The sequence below is a fragment of the Mandrillus leucophaeus genome, unplaced genomic scaffold, assembly GCF_000951045.1.
Source record: "Mandrillus leucophaeus isolate KB7577 unplaced genomic scaffold, Mleu.le_1.0 Scaffold227, whole genome shotgun sequence".
Classification (NCBI taxonomy): Eukaryota; Metazoa; Chordata; class Mammalia; order Primates; family Cercopithecidae; genus Mandrillus; species Mandrillus leucophaeus.
In genome coordinates, this window is record NW_012102332.1 from 2,189,272 (window position 1) to 2,209,259 (window position 19,988).

A 19,988-nucleotide genomic window follows, 5' to 3' on the forward strand; every position below is an offset into this window, starting at 1 on the left:
AATTATTAGTGGGGGGTCCGGTAATTCAAAATGCTTTTGATATATTGAGTAATGTTGGCAAAATTCTTCAAGTTTTCTGAGTTTCAGTTTCTCTGTTATACTTAGGTTAAACAAGCAAAAAGCTTTGAACAATTTCAGATTCTTTCCAAAATTCCAATGGGGCTTTTATAGAGAATATTGGTTACTTTGACATTATTGATCACATTGGCGGGCCCTGGATGTGCTTGGGAGAACATTTTCATCCTTCTCTTCTCATTCCTCAATCCAGTAAACCTGTGTTCAAAGAAAGAAGGAAGTAAAACTTAAAAATGCCCATATATGCCTCCCTGACCTTCTCACATACTGAATTTTAGTTACAGTATTGAATATGTTCTCTGTGCCAATATAGCCTGTTACACATTTTAGTCAGAAATCATCGTTAAGCCCAAATCCCACCAGGCTGGAGGGAAGGCGGCTGTCAGCTCACAGTCTGTTCTGCAGGGATGCCTTTGAACTTGCTGCTTCACCATCTATATGCCTGGCTCACGCTACACCTCACTTAGGTCTTGGCTTCTGTATGGCCTTCCCATGTCCCCAGCACCTGCACACCCCAGCACCCTCTCCCGCCTTCCCCACTCTCGGTCTGGATGGGCTCCTCTGACAAACTGCTCACCCTTTCCTGCCTTCCGCACTCTCGGTCTGGATGGGCTCCTCTGTCCTCTGACAAACTGCTCACCCTCTCCCGCCTTCCCCGCTCTCGGTCTGGATGGGCTCCTCTGACAAACTGCTCACCCTCTCCCGCCTTCCGCACTCTCGGTCTGGATGGGCTCCTCTGTCCTCTGACAAACTGCTCTGGACGCTTCTCACCCAGGGCCCGTGGTTCACGTGAGTCAGCAGAGCTCTGCTCCACACGGTCCCTCAGGGCCTGAATGGGTGAGCAGGTCCCACATGGGCTCTTCCAGGGCCCTCTAGGAGTGGCACACACCACTCTGCCTGTGTTTCACCTTCTCGTGAGTGAGGTGGCCACACCCAGCCCCAAACGGGGAACAGTCCTATCACACGCCAGCAAGCAGGGAAGCTGTGGTATTTGGCAAACAGCACCAATGACTGTCATGATCTGTATCTAGCCGCTGAATATTAGCGTATCTCTTTCTCATCAGGGAAAAATACACTCTCCCATCTTCAAGGGAGGCAACTCAAAAGGTCAGCCTTGTCCTGGCCCAAGGTCAAGGTTGTGTATCCATGTATATATACCTGTTCTGGGAGAGACATCAGGTCTGGATGTGGTTTTCTTTGATCCACTGACCTGTCAACGAAGAAACCTATCTGACCTCCCTCCCGCTCCAAACACGCAGTGTGTGTTCTGAGGTGGAAAGGGCCAGCCTGAGCCCCCACTGGGCAGATCCTGATGGGCTGGGTTCCCGGAGGTGAGGCTTTGCTTAGATTCAGCTCTAATTCTTTCCCTAGGGCGGGGCCCCTGAGGTATGTTTTCTCTCGGACTCTTGCCTCCATTGTCTGGGAATGTATTCTTTTTCCATTAACCATTTTTGCCATGGTAAGGTGGGCGTTGGATAATACACCTGCTTTGGGGTCCAAGCAGAGGCTGCCGTCTGCCCATGGAAGACAGGCAGGCAGCAGTACCACTCAATCTCAAGTAGTCATTTTTCTTCCTGACTTGTGGTTCCTTTGGCAGAACTTCCTTAAAACTGAGCCAACTTTCTACCTGAGGCCAGCTTCGCATGTGCACAGCCACATCTGAGTTCTTTTCTCCGGGCAGTGCCAAGAGCTGCTGTGCATCTTTGCTCCTGCAGGCCAGCGCCACTCCCTCTCCCCGGCTCTACTCTGGCCCTTTCTCTCTGAAGTATAGGTATCTGGGCCCTACAGCCTTCAGTGGAAGGGCCACACCTTAGTTTCTTTTCCTTGAGCCATATTTGCATAGGTAAAGACGTTACAGGGTGGCAACCTAATCCATTTAGAGGCTTTAGCAGTGGGGGTGATTATTTCTGCCACGTTGTTTCAGCAGGCGTTGCACTGCAAGCTGTGCTCCATGTTCTGCTGTAGAGATGAGGACGAGAGGCACTTGCCTCTCCCAGCCCCGCCAGACCTCAAATGTGCTTTGTCTTTCTTTCCTCTTTTATAACAGCTTTCAAATCACCGGGTTCTTTTGGAGATAATTTCCTTCCTGTGGTAACTTACCAAGCACAGAGAATAGCACTCAACGCATTCTAATTACCATTCCTTTTCCAACCTCTGCCCAGAGAGCTACCCGCTCCTTAGACGGGTTCTGTCTCATTAGAGGTTTCACCCATGCGAGGCACCGGGTGTCTGGCCTCCAGTCCCACATTCCTGAGCCCTAAGCATCAATGCTACCTGCTTTCATTTCATTTCACCACTCTTTGAACCCCATTTTTGTATCAGTCAGCACATGCTAGGTTGTATGACAGAAGCACACATGCACACACTCACACACACGCTCACACACACACGTTCACTGTGTGGCTCTGGGTTCAGAGTCTGTCAGCGAGAGGCAGGCCACATTTTGGAAGGTGGGAATGAGGCTGAGGCCATTCGTCCCCAAGGGCACATTCAGACATACACATGGACTTGGGAGGGTCCATCTGGTTGCTGAGATGCCACGCATGACCTGCCATGGCTGCTGAGCCTCAAGAGGCTTCTGGAAAAACTCGCTGAGAACCTGCTCCCAGCTGCTGCTTTCCTGCCGTTTGCTCCCCCAACTGCGCAAATGCTTACGCAAGACTCACATCGCCTGTTCCATAATTCCCTCTGTGCTGGATGCCTGGATACCTTTTGTTTCCTCTAACTTGAATCCTTAGTAATGCACCAGCCTTATTTTTGTGTGTGGCGTGAATGACCACCAGCCTATTTATTTAAGGCCTGTCTTCCCTGAATAGAATATAAACTCTAGGAGGGAGGGGGTTTCTTGTTGGCACAGTGCTGGGTCTTCCTTGGTTTGAAAAGTGTGGCATACTCAGAGAAGCAAGGAAATGATGAATGAATGCATTAGTTAATGAAAGACCAGTTGAATTATAAACCTGAAATTGAATTGCCTATCACAGAAAGATTCTAAAATGGGAAACTCAATGGAAATGGTAAATATGGGATTTGTTGAGAATCACAAAATTCCGACTCTGCAAAAGTGATACATTTATAATATCTAATGCATAACAAAAATTATGAAAGGTATAAAAATCCCTTACAATCAGCCTCTGCATCCCTCTTACCATGAACCTAAAATAATTCTTTAAACTGTGGTGAGGGGAATGGCCTCTGAGGCAGCCCAGTCTTCAGGCACTTCTTTGAGTCTCCTAGAGTGCCCCTAGGATAGAATCAGCCCTAACTGTTTGATGGCTGCAGTAAAGTCTTACTGGGCACCGTGAACACTGCAGTGGCTTCAGCCCTGGGCCTTTGCCTCTGTAATTTGTACCTCTTCAGCCTGCACTTGGAATCAGCACTTGGCTTGGGTGGCTGTCCTCTCTTCAGTTCTTGGTTGTATTTTATTTCTTACTTTTCTTTTTGTTTTGCTTTTTGTTGTTTGAGAAGACTCAAGTATAAATAGTCATAACTATTATATAAACGAATATGCATGGATCACTTGCTCTCTGCCAGGCACTAAGGGTGCTCATTTAATCACTTCCTTTTATCTTCATAACACCTTGAGGAGGTGGACACTATTGTGTCCCCCACTTTATAGATCAGAGAATCGAGGCTCCAGTAGGTCGTGCTACCTGTCAGGGCTTGGACTTGTGAGCCTAGGGTTTGCCTCCACACCCTGAAACAGATTCTACTGTCTCCCTTAGCTCTTCTTCACACTTCATCTATTTATTGCAACTTAAGGTTTACGTTATGTCACATGATGTTACTATACTGTTGATGAATAATATCGGTCATCATTCACTGAGTGCTTGCCATGTTGAAGCAGTCTCTATCAGAAAGAGAACTGGGGAGGTGAGGATGTCGACATGGAGAGAACACAGAGCGTTTGACAAAGAGAACAAATTATACAGAACATTTATTAATAGAACTGCCTTGCCTCTCCTTCTGCTCTGTTTCAGGAATACCAAATTGACATATTTTTTGCTCAGACCTGGACAGATAGTCGCCTTCGATTCAATAGCACAATGAAAATTCTCACTCTGAACAGCAACATGGTGGGGTTGATCTGGATCCCAGACACCATCTTCCGCAATTCTAAAACCGCAGAGGCCCACTGGATCACTACCCCCAACCAGCTCCTCCGGATTTGGAATGACGGGAAAATCCTTTACACTCTGAGGTAAGATGCTGCGTCGATCTCCGATTACTCCTGGTTTAAAATGGGATCCTTAATTTGAATCGTTGTAGGAATGAGACCCGATTTTCGTCTCTAAGTCTATTCTCTTTCACGTGAGACATGCTACAGCATCCTGAGAAAGTTGGCCCTCATGCCACACGTGTAAAAATAAAAGCATACAGGTGATCTACAGAGAATATAAGCTCATTTCTTCAGAATCCATTTCTGCTGGAAGTAGGCTGTGAAAGTTATTCTTAATAGATTTACACCGTGGGTCCTCTCACCTAGGAAAAGACAGATGTCGGCGCACTAACCAACAAATGCAGTTTGAGTAAATCTGAGACCACAAGGAAGATGGGGAGAGTAGGCCCCTTTCCCAAGCACATCCCTGAGGGAAGTGGCAGCTCCCCTGGAGTGTGTCCTCCTAGAGGCAGGGAAGTCTTCCAAGAAACCCAGAGAGGTAAGGGAAACTGAGCTTCCAAGAAGGAAACTGACTCGCCCACAGTCACCACTGGGAGCCTGTCTCCCCCAGGTCTTTCTGCTGGGATGGTCAGAGTCTAACTGAACACACAGCAACACAGCACTAGCAATGATGGGCTCTCCACACTCCTGTCTGCTCACCCAGCACAGGGACTGGACGGTCCCTCCAGCAGTGTCCTTTGAGCGGTTGGTGCTGCTCCAGAGGTCACTGCACTCCCTTCTTCCTGATGGCTCAGAAGCCCTGGGTGCTTCTAGCCTTTGCTCTCACCGGCTCGCTGTCACTGCCCCAGGGCACAGGGCTGCTTCTTGCACCTGCTCTGTGGCTACATCTCCCGGCTCTGCTCTTTCTGCCTCAGGGCTTGACCCCTGTCACTTTCCTCTCTTTACCCATCCTTACTGGCTTAGCTCATCCATCCTGAGAATGAAAGCCGTGTGCGTACTGAGAGTTCCACAAGGAGAAATCTGATTCCTAACATTAAATAAACGTCCACAGCGCACACATAGGCCCAGATGGACTTTAAAATAAGCAGACGGTGAGAGAGTGTTAAAGTTTCAGGGAAATCCTCGTTTTGCCAGGGAGGGAACAATTACAGCAAAAAAAGAAAAAAAGCCACAGCTGGGAACTGTGCGGATGAAATACGTTGAGAGCTGGGATTTGTAGAAGTTGTCTCCTCATCAGTTGTACAGCCATACACCGGAGACTCTGACATGACATAAAGCCTCAGCAAGCCGGGGCCAAGACCCAGCCAGTTCTGGGACCCCGTGTAGACACTGAAGTATGAGGCTACTGCCCTGGGAGGAGGCAGGGCCCCCGTTTGGCAGAGCCACCACCTGCCTAGTGAAATATGGGGCAGTTGTCCAAACAGGAAATCCCCCCGATGCGTGCATTAATTTGGCATAATAGCTGTTTAGATAAACACACCAGTGTCCAAATGGAGGAAGGATTTAATTCAAACAGATTGACAACAACAACTTATAAAACAACAGTTGGTTTTGTCTCCTCTCTGACTTGGCGTGTATTTCTAGACATAGTTGGAATTTTACTAACTGGAATTCTCTGTGCCACTGATAGTTAAAAGCAAAACAAAATAACTCAACATGAAAGCAACACAGCAGTCTCACCGTGAATGGTTCCCTGGCCAAGAGTGAGCTGCGTGTGCTGCCCTGGGTGACAGAGCGGCCCTCCCCATCCCTACATGGGGTGCCGTAGCAGCCGCCAGCCTTGCCCCGTGCTGTTTGCTGACCTGGACTGACGCTTGGCTCTTCCGCAGGCTCACCATCAATGCCGAGTGCCAGCTGCAGCTGCACAACTTCCCCATGGACGAGCACTCCTGCCCGCTGATTTTCTCCAGCTGTGAGTACCAGTCCCAGCCCGGGGTGTGCATGCTGTGTGAGGGATGCCTAGCCTGGTGCTGCGTCTGTCAAACAGCCATGCGATTGATCACAGTGTCCCTGCACACACAGAGAAAACTGATGATGGTTTTGGTATTGACTGCCTGGGCATTCTCACTCTAGACCTTGTCGCATAAGGGCCACGTTACAAAATAGGTGATCTCGATAAGGCTGTGAGCAACTTGACCATCCATAACATGGAAACATTCAGAAACTGATCAACAGTTGATTTACCAAAAGACTCTTATGCTAATGAGCTGTGCATACTATTCGGAAGTATACAAAATTCCTACGTAATATTTTAGATTTAACATTATCTTTTTAAAATTTATTTTTAATTTTTATTTCTTTATTTATCTATTGAGACTGAGTTTTGCTCTTGTCACCCAGGCTGGAGTGCAGTAGCACGGTCTTAGCTCACTGCAACCTCTGCCTCCCGGGGTTCAAGTGATTCACCTGCCTCAGCCTCCTGAGTAGCTGGGACTATAGGCACGTGCCACCACGCCCAGCTATTTTTGTATTTTGTATTTTAGTATATTTGCATTTTTGTATTTTGTATTTTTGTATTTTTAGTTGGGGTTTCACCATGTTGGTCAGGCTGATCTCGAACTCCTGACCTCAGGTGATCCACCCACCTCGGCCTCCCAAAGTGCTGGGATTACAGGCGTGAGCCACCGTGCCCGGCCGATTTAACATTACCTTAAAGCAAGGTGATTTGTCTACTAAGTAGAAAGATACACATTTTTCTTTAATTTTACTTATATTTGTCTCATGAACCATTGTAAGATGATTTAATTTTTCATAGTATTTTATCTTGCAACGTTTTACTTATAGTAGATATCATAGTTATCAAGTAATCCTTTACAAGTACCTAAAGACAACATCTACTGCTAAGTATAAGAGTATATATAAAAGGAATATCAGATATCAAATCTATACAATTTTTAAGTTAAAATCAAAACGGAAAGATATCTGGTAAATGAATTTACAATGGGGCATTTTAAATGAATTAATCACAAGTACTTATGTATGACTCATAAGAATTCAGTTTATTGTATTGGCTTTCTTTAAAATTGCATATGGGGCCAGGCGCGGTGGCTCATGCCTGTAATCCCAGCACTTTGGGAGGCCGAGGCATGTGGCTCACAAGGTCAGGAGATCAAGACCATCCTGGCTAACACGGTGAAACCCCGTCTCTACTAAAAATACAAAAAATCAGCCGAGCGTGGTGACGGGTGCCTGTAGTCCCAGCTACTCTGGAGGCTGAGGCAGGAGAATCGCTTGAACCCGGGAAGCAGAGGTTGCAGTGAGCTGAGATCATACCACTGCACTCCAGCCTGGGTGACAGAGTGCGACTCTGTCTCTAAATAAATAAATAAATAAGTAATAAATAAATAAATAAAATTGCGTATGGAACATGACAAACAAATCTGATGAAATCTCATGTAGAAGTTTTTGTGGCTTTCTTCATTGAACATTATTGATCTTTCCCTGAACCTTCAAATGAACTGTAAAATATGTTCATCCCTTATTTTACTTTTGCTTCTGTTCCTTGCATGTGTGGGGCCTGTGGAGGCCCAGGTCCAGGTCTGCAGAGATCAGCAGAGCTCTGCACACTATGCATGTGTTCTCACCAGAAACCTTATTTCTTTCTGTAATAGCTTCCCTCATTCTGTCATGCTGTAAAAATGTGTTTAAATCACTCACAGAGCCTTTTAAGTGCTCAGTTCCAGGAGGGGATTGTGCGCACGTGGACTTACACAACACTGCCAGAAAGAAAAGTGCTTGTATAAATTGTTTTAAAAAGATATTTATAGCAGTAACATAAATTCTTAAAGACAATTCACACATACTCGGGGAAATACATAAAAGCGAATGCCTTTCTGGAATTAGTTGACAATGAGCATAAAGTACTAGGAATAAATCTGGAGAGTAGTAAAAACGGTTTGTGAGACCAGCCACATCTGTTTCCCTGTCTCTGGTGTGTCGTGGTAGTGATGGTGGTCAGAGCAGACGTGGGAGCCTGTCTCTGGTGTGTCGTGGTAGTGATGGTGGTCAGAGCGGACGTGGGAGCCTGTCTCTGGTGTGTCGTGTAGTGATGGTGGTCAGAGCGGACGTGGGAGCCTGTCTCTGGTGTGTCGTGGTAGTGATGGTGGTCAGAGCGGACGTGGGAGCCTGTCTCTTGTGTGTCGTGGTAGTGATGGTGGTCAGAGTGGATGTGGGAGCCTGTCTCTGGTGTGTCGTGTAGTGATGGTGGTCAGAGTGAATGTGGAAGCCTGTCTCTGGTGTGTCGTGTAGTGATGGTGGTCAGAGTGAATGTAGGAGCCGGGGGTGGACAGTCTTATATACAGTGACAGAAAGTGGCACTTCCAATGCGTGAGCAAAGAAAGGTTATTATATTTGAAAATCAGGGAGTGGCAGGATCAAATTTACGTTCAGCAACCGTATAAGATCTTATAAGAGCAAAACTGGATGTACACGGTTATATGGCAGAAAATCTGAAACACTGGCAACCTTGAATGCGGTGGGGATGTGGCGCAGCAGGAACTCTCATTCACCGCTGGGGGAATGCACAGTGTCACAGCCCTTTGGAAGACAGCTGGGTCGTCTCTCACAGAACTAGACATGCTGGTACTATATGATCCAGAATTTGTACTCCTTGGCATTTACCCAAATGAATTAAAACTTATGTCCACACCAAAACCTGCATACAGGTGTTTATAGCAGCTTTATTCATAGTTGCCAAAATTTGGAAGCAACCAAGATGTCCTTTGATAGGAGAATGGATAAACAGACCACAGCACATTCATGCAATGGAATATTATTCAGCACTACAAAGAAAGGAGCTCCCAAGCCATAAAGAGACATGTAGGAAACTTAAACGCCTATTTCCTAAGTAAAAGAAACCAATCTGAAAAGGCTGCATACTCTGATTCCAACTATATGACACTCTGGAAAAGGCAAAACTGTAAAAGCAATAGAAAGGTCAGTGGTTGCCAGGGGTTGTGGGCAGAGGGAGGATTTTTAGGACAGTGAAACTATTATATATGATACTGTCATGTTGGACATATTTGTCAAGCACATAGAATGTACAACGCTAAGGATGAATGCTAAAATCAGTCCCTGGACTTCAGGTGATAACGACGTGTCAATGTAGGTTCATTGATTGTAACAAATGGACTGCTGTGGTGGGGGATGTTGATAGCTGGGGAAAGGAGTACTTGGGAGCCGTGTACTTTCTGCTCAATTTTTCTGTGAACCTAAACCTGCTTCTTTTTTTTAAAGTCTAGTAAAAAAAAAAAAAAATTATTGGCAGTAAAGAAATCAATTAGGAATCTATTGCTGTCATAAACCACAATGTTCCATAATATCAAATTTAAAAAATATCAAATTAAAAAAAAACTTGGTTTCCCAAAATACAAAAGAGTGCTTTAAAGTATAAGTTTTTGAACCACTTTACATGTGTAGCATTAATTCATATGTATAGGATTCACTATTCATAAATGAGAATAATAACACTCTCCTAATGAAAACACTCATTGGTAACTTGGAGTGATGGAGGATACTTGCATCTAAATCAGTTTGGTGCCTAAGTTGTTTCCACATGATGGGTGTCCACTTTCAGGAAGACGCCGATTCTAATACCAATAAGCAATTGAAAGTGAAGTGAGCCGGGTGCAGTGGCTCATGCCTATAATCCCAGCACTTTGGGAGGCCGAGGCAAGCAGATCACGAGGTCAGGAGTTCAAGACCAGCCTGGCCATTATGGTGTAGCTCTACTAAAAATACAAAAATTAGCCAGGTGTGGTGGCATGTACCTGTAATCCCAGCTACGTGGGAGGCTGAGGCAGGAGAATGGCTTGAACCCAGGAGGCAGAGGTTGCAGTGAGCCGAGATCATGCCACTGCACTCCAACCTAGGCAATAGAGTGAGACTCTATCTCAATAAAAAGGAAAGAAAGTGAAATGGTGTCCATGTTTGTGAACAGTTAACCTTGCAGTGTCCTGATATTTTTCAATTAAATACACTCAGAAGCTGTATTTTTCCACTTAAAAATTTTACAATAACAAAGTTGAACAACTAGTTATATTCACTATCATACAAATAAAAGTTAGAAAAACTGCCCAAAATGTACAGTAAGATATAAAGTGATCGTAAAATTGACTAACAACTGTTAGGCTGGTCTTGGCTCTCTGAGTAGCAGAAGCAAAACCTCTCAAACAATGACAAGTATGTAAGATTTTCCAATATATGCACAGAGATGAGGCAATAACGTTTGCTATATAACATGTTTGGGTAATGGCTTTAACTTTTATTTTTAAATAGTTGAGATTTTTGAAATAATATTTTAATTAATTAAAAATTTCCTATAGCACTTTCTCTAGTCATTGAGGTTAAGGATCACATTTTAAAAATTCCTAAAATGTACTTTAAGAGGTAATGTTATAAGTTTATTTAAACTTGTTAAAATTATTAAAACTACATTTTAAATTACTTATATGGATGAATTAAAAGTGAATTTGATATGGACTCTTGGACAAACATTTTTGGTGTCTAGAACTTGGCCATAATTGTGTAGTTAGTGCACTCATAGAAATTGAACCATAAAGAATATTCAATTGCAAACAGCATTGATTGTTTTATTCATTTCCTATTACTCCTGCAACAAATTACTGTAGCCTTAGTGACTTGAAACAACATAAATTTAATATCTTACATTTCTGTAGATTATAAATCTGAACTGGGCTAAAATCAAGGTGTGGGCAGGGCAGCATTGCCACCTGGAGGCTCTGGGGGAGAATCTGTGTCCTGGCTTTTTTCAAGCTCCTAGAGGCTGCCCACATTCCTTGACGTGGGTCCCCTTCCTCTATCTTTGGAGCCAACAACAGCACCTCTCTCTGATCCCACTTTTGTCATCATCTCTCTCTTAAACCACAGACAGGAGAGCTCCCTGGGTTTTGAAGACCTGTGTGATTAGGTTGGGCTCACCCACATGGGCCAAGATGATCTCCCATCTAAGGTCTTTCACTTAATCACATCTTTGAAGTCCCTTCTGCCACATAAAGTGACATAGTAGCAGGTTCTGGGGTTCAGAGTGTGAACATCCTTGCTGGTTACTAGTTTGCCTGCCATAATTACTAGTGACTCAGAGCATTCCAAGACCTGTGAACCTGCCTGGTAGATGTTCCATTCACAATTCTCAGATTGTGGGGAGAATCTACACAGCAGAACAAGCCCAAAATACATTTCACTAAAAGGAAAAATCATCTCCCGTGAATTATGGCAAACTGTCTTGTTTAATCTGTGTCTTGTTTTGGGAAGTCAGGGGCTCTGAATGTAGGGACCGGCTGGAGCCATGGCAGAGGAACATAATTTGTGAATATTTCATGGACATTTGTCACTTCCCAAATAATACTTTCATAATTTCTTATGCCTGTCTTACTTGAATCTCTTAATCCTGTTATCTTTGTAAGCTGAGGATGTATGTTACCTCAGGGCTACTACTATAATTGTGTTAACTGTACAAATTGATTGTAAAACGTGTGTTTGAAGAATATGAAATCAGTGCACTTTGAAAAGGAACAGAATAACAGCGATTTTCAGAGAACAAGGGAAGACAACCTCAAGGTCTGACTGCCTGTGGGGTCGGGCAAAATAGAGCCATATTTTTCTTCTTGCAGAGAGCCTATAAATGGATATGCAAGTAGGGAAGATATCACTAAATTCTTTTCCTAACAAAGAATATTAATAATTAATACCCTGGGGAAGGAATGCATTCCTGGGGGGAGGTCTATAAACGGCCACTCTGGGAATGTCTGTCTTATGTGGTTGAGATAAGGACTGAAATATGCCCTGGTCTCCTGCAGTACCCTCAGGCTTACTAGGGTGGGGAAAAACCCCACCCTGATAAATTTGAGGTCAGACCAGTTCTCTGCTCTCAAACCCTGTTTTCTGTTAAGATGTTTATCAAGACAATACATACTCCGCTGAACATAGACCCTTATCAGGAGTTTCTGATTTTGCCCTGGTCCTGTTTCCTCAGAAGCATGTGATCTTTGTTCTCCTTTTTGCCCTTTGAAGCATGTGATCTTGTGACCTACTCCCTGTTCTTGCACTCCCTCCCCTTTTAAAATCCTTAATAAAACTTGCTGGTTTTGCGGCTTAGGTGGGCATCACGGACCTACTGATATGTGATGTCACCCCCAGTGGCCCAGCTGTAAAATTCCTCTCTTTGTACTCTTTCTCTTTATTTCACAGCTGGCCAACACTTATGGAAAATAGAAAGAACCTACATTGAAATATTGAGGGCGGGTTCCCCCAATAGTGTCTTAATATATTTTATGAAAAAAATTAAATAAAAAGGCAAAATATAAATTTTGGGCATTTAATTCTTTATTTCTTAAGTCGTTTTGAAAATAATTTGTTTTCTTCTTGGTTTTCTTTTGATTAAATGTCAGCATTATGAAATAAATGTTTCTTTTTGTCCAGCTGATTTGTTAATATATGTTAGTATAAGGTTTATTTTACTCATGATTTCACTTCCAAAAGTTATATTGCCTTTGAAAAATTAATGTGTCTAGCTTAGTGTAGCTACAGTATATACCTTTAGCTAAACAATGCAATATACATGGATGTCCTAATCTGTTTTAGGTCAAATACAAAATTAATGACAAAATGTTAAGAATGCCAGTGTTACAACTCTATGCTCTTATTTTTTCTGAAGAGAGGGATCCCTTCACAGACATACACACACAGGCACACACACGCATATACACTTCTGTAAACTAATATAAGGGTGCACCGGACCTCGACGTAATCTCTTTCTGTTGCTTAGTTTGAGATGTAGAGTATTACATATGCAAAATAAATGTTCATTGGCAATTGTTTAAATTATGTACTAGAATCAAATCTGAAAGGTGAGATGCCATTCCTTTAATTAAACTTTCAGTAATAAAATAATTAGTACCCCACTGTTGACTCTTTATTGTGCAACATTAAATCCTGGGACACCCATCACACTAATGCATGGCACTGCTGCTGTTAGCATGTCTTGAACCTTATCTTTAAAATGCTATATTATGAGAAGTATGCAAGTAGCATATATCATTACTCTGTCAAACAACAAGTAAAATGGTAATTGATTTCTGAAGTTCAATTGGATATCTATGGGTAAAAAAAAAAAGCTTGACTTTATACAATAGTTAATTCCAAAGGAATTGAGGCCTTAAATAAAATAAACATAAAAACACAATATATTAGAAAAAATACATAGGAAAAAATATTCATGAACTAAGGCTAATGAAGAGTGTTTATCCTTGGTACTGAAAGCATGATCCCCAAATGAAAAAGTGATCAATGGGACCTTGTCAAAAGTGAAAACGTTGGTCTACCAAGAACTTGTCATGAGGTCAAAAAGGCAGATGAGGCTGGGAGAGAACACTTTGCAAACCACAAATCTGATAAGGCTTGAATCTGTGATATATAAATAACTCTTAAATAATTTCATTTCTTTTTATGACTGAACAGTATTGTATCATATGCAGTACCATGATTTGTCTATTCATTTTCTGATGGGAACTAGGGTTGCTCTCACCTTTTGACTGCTGCAACTGCTGCACCCATTGGTAGACAACACGCTGCTTGAGTCTCGGCTTTCGGTTCTTGTGGGTGTATACCTAGAAGTGGAGTTTCCGGACCATGTAATAATTCTGTATTTAATTCTCTGAGGAAATGACAGCCTGTTTTTCACAGCAGCTGTACTACTTTACATTTTCACCAGCAAGGCACAGAGATTTTAGTTTCTTCACATCCTCACCAACACTTGTTATCTCTTCCCTTTTTATTGATAACAGCCATCCTAGTGGATGAGAAGTTGTAGCTCATTATGGTTTTGATTTGCATTTCCCTAATGACTAAGGATGTTTTAATACATGCCATACCAAGGATGTTCAGATGCATGCTACGCCTTTGGAAACATCATTTAAGTCAAATAAGGCCAATGAAAAAGGAATGAGTACTCTATGCTTGCACCTCCATGAGGTGTCTAGAATAGGCAGATTCATAGGGAGAGAAAGCAGAGTGGAGGGGACCAGGGAATGTGGGGAGGAGAGAACAAGGGGAGCACAGATCTTCTGTGTGGGAGGATGAGCAGGCTTTGGAAATAGAGCAGCAATTGCTGCCCAACACTGGGAATGTACCTACTACGACTGAGTTGTACACTGAAAATGGTTAAAATGACACATTTTACATTATGGATTTTTAAATCACATTTTAAAAATGTATACTAAAAACTGAACAACAAAACAATCCAGTTAGAAATGGGTAAAAGATAGGCCAGGTGTGGTGGTTCATGCCTGTAATCTCAGCACTTTGGGAGGCCAAGGTGGGCATATCACCTGAGGTCAAGAGTTCGAGGCCAGCGTGACCAACATCGTGAAACCCCATCTCTACTAACAACCACAGCAAAAAAATTAGCCAGGTGTGGTGGTGCATGCCTGTAATCCCAACTACTCAGAAGGCTGAAGCAGGAGAATCGCTGGAACCCAGGAGTTGGAGTTTGCAGTGAGCTGAGATTGTGCCATTGCACTCCAGCCTGGGAAACAAGAGTGAGATTCAGAAAAAAAAAAAAAAGAAAGAAAGAAAGAAGAAACTGGTGAGAGACTTAGTCGTTTGACCAAAGGTGATATTTACATGGAAAATCTGCATGCGAAAAGATGTTCAACATCATCAGCTATTATTAATAGTAAATGTAAATTAAAATCACAGTGAGCTATCACTACATACCTATCAGAATGGCTAAAATAAAAAAAAATAGTGAGAACACGAAATCCTGGCCAGGATGTGGAAAACCTGGATACCCTGCTGGTGGGAATGTAGAATGACACAGTCACTGTAGAAAATAGCACAGAAGTGTCTTATAAAACTAAAACTGTACTTATCATGTGACCTAGTGATTGCAAGCTTGGGCATTTGTCTTGGAGAAATGAATAGTTATGTTGACAAGAAAATCTGTCTATAAATATTCATAGTAGCACCATTCTTAATAGCCTCAAACCAGAAACAGCCCTCATGTTCTTCAGTGGTTAATGGTTAAGCAAACTGTTGGTACATCTTTAAAATGGACAACTACTCAGCAAGAAAAACCAACAAATTACTCATATATGCAACAACTTGGTCTGCAACAGCATTCGAAGCTGAGTGAAGAATGCCAGTCTCCAAAGGTCACATATGTGAGATCCCATTTATATAACATTCTCAAAATAAGCAGGAAGTGAGAGCTAAGGTGGAGTTGTTAACTGTCTTTTATTATTAAAAACATGAAAGAAGACCTAAATAAGTAGAAAAGCATATTGTGTTTTTGAACTGAAATACTAAATATTATTAAAATGACAAAACTCTACAAGGTGATCTATATTGATTTTCCACTGTTCTGCTTCTCTTTCAAACTTGCAGACACTTTGCTCTTATTCCCTGAGTAGCATCATGGTCTGCTTAGTTCTGAATGTCTTCATTTTCAGATGAACACTTCTTGTACCTTTTACGATATTTCTTAAATCAGAGCTGCCTGATCGAAATACAATGCAAACCACTGATACAATTTTAGATTTTTTAGGAGTCTCATTTTAAAAAGCAAAAAGAAACAGGTGGAGTTAATTTTACTACTACATTTTATTCAATACAGTCTATACAGAATATTGTTTTGCTGTGCAATCAATACGAAAAATTATCAATGAGCTGTTTTAATAAAACAGCCTGAGGATTTTTATGCTAAGTCATAGACACCAGTGTGCATTTTATGACAGCACACTTCAGTGTGGAGTAGCCACATTTCACAGCTCAGTAGCCTATTGCAGCTCAAGGCCACCGTGCTGTTGGAAAGCACATTCAGACCCACGCAGAGGTCATCAAACAAGATGCACATCTTCAAAACCCTAGGTTTTGTTTAGTATTAGTCATGTTCTTCGTTCCTCTTTTTCCATTTCATTTTTTTCCCGCTATTTATTTCCAGCACCTTTCTTGATACATGCTCTGCATTCTCTAGTCTCTCAGTTCTGGATTTGAAATCCAACTATGAGATGTCTTGACTGACCTAAAAAAAAGCCATAAAAATCTGTGCAAACATGCATATATTCGTATGTGCATAAACTAAATCTCTCTCACACAGAAATAAGCCTTGTGATTTAAAAAGTTCCAAATCACCCATGCTTCTCTAAACCCCTGCCTATACATTCCCTATTGGAACACAGGCTAGAGAAGGGGAGGAAAATACCTTCAAACGCAGCGCTGTACTATGGTGTTCTCTGAATCAACTAGGACTGTTATTCATAGATGCTATTAATAGATAAATCAGCACTAAATATGGAGCGAGGGGAGTCTTAAAGCTAAGAAATACGAGTCATTGTTTGTTACTGTTCGGCTCCTCCTCAAGGGAGATCTGCTATCAATTCATGTTCTCCAGCTGGTTGGGAACGTGGGGTCGGCACTTCAGGCTGCCCTTGAGTGGGGCCAGTCTGAAAACAAGCCCTGTCCGCCTCGGGAAATGGAAACACACGTCCGCATCACCTGCTGCTTTTGATACCGATATCTTAAAAGTTATCCATCAACACAGTTCTTGTATTCTTGTGGACGTACTGTTAACCAGGAATGTGCTGGAAAGAACTTTGGTTGTTCCTTTTCCCTGCAGTGATGCCCCCCACCCCAGGCATCCTTCCCATCCTTCTTTTTAAACATACTTACTGTAAAGAGATGCCAGAAAACCAAAGGGCAATGGAAACCGATTCAAGAGGATCCCGTTCCCCGACGCGGTGGTTCTGTGGCCCCGACATTAAGTTCATTGCTACTGAGTTTGATTCAGACGCTGGTTCACGGCACTCGCATCCTTCCAGGGCACAGGTCTGTGCTGAGAGTTGACTTGGGGAAAGATTCTCCATGCATCGCAGGAGGACCATGCTCCTAGTTAGGTGCTCAGTGCCCTCAGAGTGGCACCTTGTGTATTTCGTGGTCAGCTTTGTACCGTCCAGACAGAAAGGTGCCTGAACTGGACAGGACAACTGCATTTATCTATGTTGCTATCAGGCTTTGCAATATTGACTGGCCGTGCAGAGGTACAAACAAACCAGCAAATGTATGTTTTTAGGAGGCACTAATACCTCCTTTTTCCTGTTTGCAGAGCATATAGAGTACAGAAAGCTGTATTTCATTCTAAACCCTTGTTGATGTGACCTGAGGAGAGAATCAACCACTCTTTACTCGTCCAAATGCTTTGTATCTGGTGTGTGTGTATTAAAATAAGCCAGGTCAACATCTCCTTGTCTTCTGCCTGCTGCCCAAGTGCACTGTTGAGGCGGGCCACTGCCAGATGGGGCGTCCCAACACGTGGGGCCTTCCCCCATGCCTTTGCTGTGGCAGGAAAGGAGCATACTGCTCCTTTAGGAGACTCCAACTAGGAGAGTCCTGTCTTCTAGTTGGAGGAGTTAATCTCTAAATGGCAGTTTCTGCAAGGTGTCCACAGAGGCCCCGTGTCCTGTCACACAGAGGTAAGAGGTGTGGACATCCAAAAGGAAGCCCACCTTCCTAGGTGAGGGAGGAGCCTACCAGACATGTAGACTTCAAGGTCCTAAATGCTCAAGCATCCTCTTAAATCCACAAACTCTGGAAGCAGCTAGAGGGAGCTGTGCGGCATGTCCAGCATCCTGGACCTGGGAGTAAGAATCAAGCTGTTGCCCTGGGAACCAGGTTTCCCATCAAGGCCCAGGCCAGGCAGGCCTCTGCCACAGGTGAGGTGGACCTTTATCATCTCCTGCTTTTCCTGTTTCATATGCTCCGCCCCTTGCCTTGCTTGCTTCCCATTCCTGTAGACTTGCACACCTTGTGGAGTGGGAGGCTGCTGGATGCAGTCAGTCCGGCTGGCTGTGCATTCCTGCGAAGATGACAGTGAAGTAACAGGGTTTTAGTATCGTCCCCCAGTAACTGACATCCTCACTTTGGTGGAAACTCACTACAGTGGGCAAACCACTGGTGCACAGGATCGCGCTGGTTCCTTCTGCCCAGTCTTGAAGGCGGGTTATTTTATTCCAGCTTTAGTGACGTAATTTGTTTAGCGAGGTTGAGAACATGATCATAGCATTGATAAGAGAGGCCAGCTTCTGAGGATAAGAAGACTTCTCGCTTTGAAGGTCATGGCCTTCTCATTCCATTTGGGTGACCCTGCATGACTTGTAACAGTGACCCTGGAGGCATTGTGCCCCTTTCTCAAACATCCTAGAGCTGATGGAGGGAGGAGGCGCTGGGGCAGGAAGGCTGGGGAGGCCAACAGTGAGGGTGACTTTCAGCATCTCTCAGGTTCCATCACACAGCAGCTAGCCTCTCCTCTTGTGTCAGGGAACCTTCTTCATCTCTCTAAACCTCTCTAAGCCTCCCTTTCCCCATCTGCAAGGTGGGAATGATAGCAAGTTATACAATGATGGAAGGGACTCTAGGTGCAGGTGTTAGAGATTCCCACTTGAGTTAACCCAGAAAGCACACAACCATGGGAGTGTTGTGGCTACATGGGCAGGAGTGGGTGTGGGGGATAATTGCAGTTTCTCTGTGGCCTCTGGAATTCCCCAGGGAAAGAAAGCCCTGTTGTGGTAGACACGCTACACAGGCAAGGTCTTCAAGGGCAGAGAAAATAGCCAAACCCTCGCTAAGCCATCAGCCTTTCATACTGAGTTTCTTTCTTCTCCATTTTAAATAATCTGCCCAACAATGTACATGTGTCTGTGCCAAGATTGCTTGCAAACACCAAGCTCTCTGTTGAGTTAAAAATGCAGCCAGGAATATGATCCATGCTCTCCTCTCCGTAGTACAAACAACTCCACACTCTCCTCTCCGTGGTACAAACAACTCGAAGGAGCCACCGAGAGTTCTTGGCATTATTGAGATGTTTGCTCTGTCAAAGGCAAATTTTGCAAAAATAACAAGGTCAGAAAAGCTTCATGTGTCTTACATCTTCCATAAAGGAAAAACTGAAGTCAATAAAAGTGGAACCAAAGCTTCAGCAACAATTGTAATTCTCATCACACAGTTATCGCCTCCTTGGTTTATACTAGTCAGACGTTTTCTGTTTTTCATGCAACATAATCCGAAAGTGTTGTCTTACTCATGGGGCAGGCAAACCCTGGAGAGTATACGAAAGAAACCATGTAAAGCAAGGACGACTTTGCTAAGAAGAAAAAGGTCCTATGCTAGCTACATCTTTTATGGTTCTGTTACATACTTTTGTGCAGCGTTTGCTTTTTGAAAGCTGTTTTTTAAGAACGGAGAGTCAACAATGCATGCTTTTGTTTTGGGGTGTGTTTTGGAGGGAAAGAAGGGCAAGATGGCTGGAACACTGTGCTGAGAAATAAACAGACTTCAGAGGCCTGAGAGCCTCTTCAAACTTCTGAAGTTAGCCAGGTCAGCAACTCTCCTGAGTGTTTATTCTCTAATTCTGGATTTTTGTTTCGTTTTGTTTTCATATGTGGCTTTCCAGAATTAATTTTACCAGTGCAATGGTGTAGAAGACATTTAATGATAGGTTACTTTTTTGTGATAAGAGTATTATTTGCCTTTTTAAGTATGTTTTTCTTTTTTGCCCTAGTCAAAGTCTTAACAGTTAACATTATTTGGGGGTAGAGAGTGAAAGAGCTAACCGCTAGCTTCTTTGTGTGTTTTTGTTGTAGTTTATGATGCATATATTCACTCAAATAAAGTTTAGAAAACTTTTATAAACTTTAAAAATCAAACTTGAACCAAGCTGAGTGTCAGGGAAGCCCTGGGTCAGCCCGATGACTGCACCTGACCTGCAAGGAGCTCAGTGCTGGAA

At 43.3% G+C, this 19,988-nt stretch overlaps 1 protein-coding gene across 1 annotated transcript in view; it reads left to right on the top strand.

Moving 5' to 3' along the window:
* Positions 1-19,988, top strand: part of GABRG3 (gamma-aminobutyric acid (GABA) A receptor, gamma 3) — a 577,857-nt gene that overhangs the window by 357,082 nt on the left and 200,787 nt on the right. Inside the window, exons 6-7 of the mRNA XM_011981497.1 lie at positions 4,053-4,273; positions 6,022-6,104. Coding sequence (XP_011836887.1) covers positions 4,053-4,273; positions 6,022-6,104 — 304 coding nt within the window. The remainder of the gene's footprint in view (positions 1-4,052; positions 4,274-6,021; positions 6,105-19,988) is intronic.